This window comes from Chaetura pelagica, unplaced genomic scaffold, assembly GCF_000747805.2.
Source record: "Chaetura pelagica isolate M959 unplaced genomic scaffold, ChaPel_1.0 scaffold24, whole genome shotgun sequence".
Taxonomy (NCBI): Eukaryota; Metazoa; Chordata; class Aves; order Apodiformes; family Apodidae; genus Chaetura; species Chaetura pelagica.
The window spans coordinates 4,757,552-4,762,509 of record NW_009953077.1 but is presented as its reverse complement, the minus strand read 5'-3'; the positions used below and the strand labels follow the sequence as shown (position 1 = coordinate 4,762,509).

Sequence of the window (4,958 nt, the reverse complement as noted above, 5' to 3'; positions counted from 1 at the left end):
CTTTCCCTTTCTGCCTACACTAAGCTTGCTACAGATTATCTGAATCTGTCAAGAGTGTGGAAACTGAGAAGTGTTTGGGAGAACCCCTGCTCCTGGAATGGGAGAAGCAAGGGAAGACACAGGCAACAAAGAGCAGCTGGAGAGGAATTCAAGAAAAGACAGATGTCTACTCTAAGGGGAGGCTGTATCACTGGCTAAGAGACGTACCTGTTCCAACCATCCCTGCTGGCTCTGTCTTTCAGAAAGGCTTTTTTTGTGGTTATGGTGACAAAGGAGAGAGAAAACACTATGAAGCTGGCTGAAAAAAATGGCAAGAAAACCTTCTTCCCTGTTTCTCCTACCCTTTGGTACACTAGGGAAGGAGAGAGCCTCTTGTCAAACACCTATCTGGACCATTAACCAAAAACAACTGGCCAAGCTATCAAGCTCTTTCCCAACTCACAAATGTAGTAAGTCAGTGGTCTCTGAGGATCTTACCATTTCTCAGCAAGCTGCATGCCTTTGAACACCCAGAAGGGATCAAAGCAAAGCCTTGTTCCTCTCTCCCCAAATTCAAATAGAGGACTTTCCTCCCTTTTCTCTTTCTGAGCCATGCCTGCTCTTTGCTCAGCAAGCTTGGCCTGGAGGTGCTGACAACACCAGATGCGCCATGCCACAATGTGCAGGCTTTCTGCCTGCATTCTTCAGGGCTTGCAGCACAGTTAACTGTTATGATCACAGGCTTTTCCTCAGCAAGAACTTGTTCCATACTAGCATCCTTAGGCAAAGCTGTGATACCTTAAAACTGGGTAGAAATTGCTCTTCAGGGCCAGGGCAAAGGAGCCTCAGTGCTTTGTGGCCATTGAAGACCTGTCTCCCAGAAAATGGCATTCATCCTACTGCTCCCTTGTGGTGCCCTGGGTGGTAAACTGGAGTAAACTCACCCTTAATTACTGAAGTTGCCTTTTTCTCTCTCCTAGTTGAGCATAGCTAGCACTTTTCCCCTCCAGGCTCTTTGTCCTAGTTGCCTGACTCTTCATCCTAAGCACTCCAAAATGCTTGAGCCCCCTAACTCCAGAGCTGGCAGAGATGAGGTAAGTCCTCCAGAGGTCTAAAATGGTTTCTTCATCCTATAACCCTACAAAATCTCTTTGACTCTGTAACAAAAGCAGTGCAAGTACCAGTACCTGCTGGCCCCTGCTGCCTACCTTGCTCTGCGATGCCTGGGAAGATGCTGCATCTCGCCCATGTTCCAGCAGCTCCTGCTCCAGTTCATCCTGTTCCTCGGTGGGATCAAAGTTATACATGGGCATGAGCTGGTGTCGTAGCTTCTCCAACCTGCCCATGGGAGGGAAGGGAAAAGGTTGGTTGAGGAGAGATGCTCAGGCTGCCTGCCCCACCCCACCACTGAGACTGTTTCTCCTGCTGCACAGGGATTCTGCTCTTGTTGCTCTTGCTGGGTAAGGGTCATGTCCTGTCCTGCAGTGATGAGGGCAAGAAACTACTGCAGATAGCTGGCAGGAGTGGAAGAAACCCAGAGGGCAGTTACAGGCATTAACTGCCATCACTAGTTTATGTTGGCAGGCATTACACACAGAGGAATCAGACAGGCATTTAAGTTCCTGCAGACATTACAAGATCAAGCTTTCTGTGGTGGGACAAAAGAGACAGTGGAGCACACTGACTAGGCATATTGCAGCTAGTCCCCCTGTCTCTCTGCCCACAACAGCCAGTCCTGCCATGTCACACTGTCTGGCAGCAGAGGTCTACTTTTAGTTTCAGTGGCCTAAGAACAATTCTTTAACTCTGGGCTTGAAGTACATATAAGTAAGTAGAAATAATAAACAAAAACTAGAAAACAGAAAAGAGATAGATTCTTATGGGAGACTGATGCCTGTGGACAGACTGTGCTTACTCTTGTATCATTGCTTCAAGTGACAGAGCTATAAAGTACTACCCTAAGGGCTCTGCCTAAATATGGGGCAACTCAGATGGAGGATGGATGGGTGGGCATGCTGCTGGAACAACAGAGCCCTGCCTCAGCTGTAGCTGAGTTTAGGGGGTGGGGGAGTGAAACACACAAGCAGTTACTGGCAGTGTCACCACAAACATCCATTTGGCAAGTGTCAGGATGACACATCCACTCCCTGCTTCTATATGGGTTTGCCAACACAACCATTATCTCCAGCCATTATCTTTGTTCTCAGGCTAAGTACTGGCAGCTTCTATGGCAGTACCCACATTTGGGTTTCAGGGGCTGGCTTGGAAATCTTAAAGTGGGCAGCAGCACTTCTTAAAAGCCTATGGCCAGGCCAGGCCTGCCACGGGGAGTCAGGCAGGGAGGAGCTACCACATCTAATAGATCTTCACTAGTGTCCCTGCTGTCAGAGATGGAAGAATCAAGAAGTGTGGCTCCCTGCATGCTGTTCTCCTCTCTATTTTTAGCCAGGAGCTTAATGAGGAAATTAAGACACTAAATCTTGGGCTACTAAGCTGTATCTCTGCACTGCACTGCTGCCAGTTGCTGTGACTGCAGCTAAAGAGGCCTTCAGCCTTGCAAGGCCAGTGTTATTGGCCCAGGCTGTTGGAAAACACAGGGATCTGGGAAAGGCTGAAACATGAGATCCAAATCTCTCATGACAGAGTTCTCAGCTTCTTTAAACACTTGTGACCCTTTCCTCTTCTTTAGTGCACCTCATATGTGAAACATGAAGAGTTTGCAGGATCCCTAATATCTTTCTGCGCATTTCCAAAGCTGCAGAGGAGACTTTGAAGCTCTGGTGTTAGAAGGTGGGCACAGCAGGAGTGCAGTGTTCCCACCCACCCTCATTCACACGCAGCTGATTCCCTGTAGGTTTGTTCTCAGGGAGCCATCAGTTACATTCTCCCCATCTCCCTGTCTCCTTTCTAGCTCTCTCTGGGTTTTGAAGCACTAAGTTCCCTTCAGCCAACAGGAGACATTACCCACCTCTTCCTCTTCCTGATATACAGAACCTGAAGGAGAAAGAAAACCATCATTACAACAGTTCCAGTATGATGGGAGCAGCTGAGAAGATAAATTTTGGGCACAGGGCACACAAAAAGGAGATGGAGCAAATCTGGTGTCACTGAGAACCATAGCAGGGGGAAGGGAGAGGTGACAACTGAAAATGAAATTTCATATGCAGCAGTGTAAGCTGGGTAGCACATCATGCCTGATACTAAGTGCTCAAATGGTCTATTTATTAGATGTGTTAGTAGTAGTAGTAAGAGTATTAGGTGTATTATTATTAGGTGTAGCTCAGCACATTTCTGGTGGCTGCAGGACATAGGCTGCAGTTTAAGAGTGAATGAAGAACCTTGCCTTTGTGGGAAGGTTCTTCTGTAGATTTCCTACAGGGTAGAAGTGCTGTTACCCCCTCCCCAGTATAAAGGGAAGAAGCAAAGAGGGCATGCTCAGTGACTTGCCTCGTGTCAGCCAGTACAAGTGGCTGTGCTGGGAAGAAAGTGAGGCTTTTGGCCTCCAGAGCCTGGTTCTGAGAGCTATGAACGCTGGATGTTGCTCTTGGGAACTTATGACCGTTTTCAGGATCTCTTAAGGGCTTTTGGATAAACTCCTCCTTGGGTCTGCAATGAAATTTTGCAGTAGTCCCTTTCTGTAGGCTCCTCTGAAGGTTGTATTAGTGAAGCTCTTCCTCTTACGAGGAACAGGAGCTTGCCACTACCTTCTGTTCTCTGTTGGCAGGTAAATGACATGGTTATAATCAAAAGAAGAACTGCAGCACTTGCATTGCCTATCAGGCCTAGCACTCTAATGTCAGAAAGCTTCTGCCTACAGCATTAATGGCAATGTTAGTTATGCAGCAAATCCTCAAGGATTTTGCTGATACCCAGCAATTAGAACCTTGGAAATGCAGTCCAGAATGAGTCTGGCTAAAATGGGTTCAGGCTGCTTTAATCCACACAGGCATGTCCACAGGGGAGATTAATGTGGTTTCAACAGTCTGCTTTAAAAGTTAATTTGGATGAACTTTCTTGCAGGACCTCTGTGTTGACAAGGTTTAAATCAATGCAGCAGTTCCAGTTAACAATTCAGAACAGAATCTGCTTTGTGTTCTTTTAAGTGAACTTCCTATTGCTATTAAAAATAAATTCTGATACTCCACATGGCTTCTTCTAGGCTTGCTGAGAATCCCGTTCAGACTAGACCTCAGGGAGACTGCAGAAATATTGGAGCACTGGATAAAGGCCTTAAAAATAAAGAGATCTCAGGAACCATCAGTTCCCAGCAATTCTGGGTAAGCATTTAGTAGAACACAAATTATTCAACCCAAAACAATACTAAGGTCCCTTTGCCCCTCTTCACTCTCAATAGACACAAAAATACGTAGCAGGACTCTCTTACCATAGCTACAGCCAACCCAATCACAGTAATGATCCCAAAGGACAGCAGCATTGTGCTCATGCCAGGTCCAGTGCTGGCCACATCTGGGATTTTGGTGCTGTTGAAACTGGTTGTCTCAGGGCTTACAGTAGATGTTTCTGGTACGGTCACATCCAGAGTTGTCCCTGGGTCTGGCTGGGCTGCTGTGGTGGTGCTGTGATGCAAGTCATGCGCAGAAGGTGAGCTGTAACTCATCCTGCCAGCTCTTGGTAGCTTCTTTTACCAAGTTTTTGTCCTCACCCATCAGCTACAGAAGCAGAGAGCTGCTCTTTATATCAAGGACCCTCAGATGAGACCTATCCTGCAGCATCATCACTGATGGTTTTTCTTCATAGGAACTACAGTGGTTTCTGCCTAGGAAAGAATGAGAACAAATGAACAGTGCAGAGCTCTTAGAGACAGGCACAACCTTTTCCAAAGCTTCTCAATTCACCAGTACAGTTTTGGAGAACAGCTCACAGATGCCCAGTCAAAATAATAATATTTTTCAGGGATACTGAGAGCCCCCAAAGTCATGCCTTATTCACTTGAAGTCAATGAGATGCTCTCCCTGCTC

The 4,958-nt window shown here is 46.7% G+C and overlaps 1 protein-coding gene across 1 annotated transcript in view; it reads right to left on the bottom strand.

Moving 5' to 3' along the window:
• The window catches only part of LOC104388108 (chromosome unknown open reading frame, human C3orf18), a 5,414-nt gene extending 817 nt beyond the window's left edge, over positions 1–4,597 (bottom strand). The window contains exons 1-3 of the mRNA XM_009996932.1: positions 4,364–4,597; positions 2,948–2,973; positions 1,188–1,317 (exon numbers count right to left, since the gene is read on the bottom strand). Coding sequence (XP_009995234.1) covers positions 1,188–1,317; positions 2,948–2,973; positions 4,364–4,597 — 390 coding nt within the window. The remainder of the gene's footprint in view (positions 1–1,187; positions 1,318–2,947; positions 2,974–4,363) is intronic.
• Between the last annotated feature and the right edge of the window lie 361 nt (positions 4,598–4,958).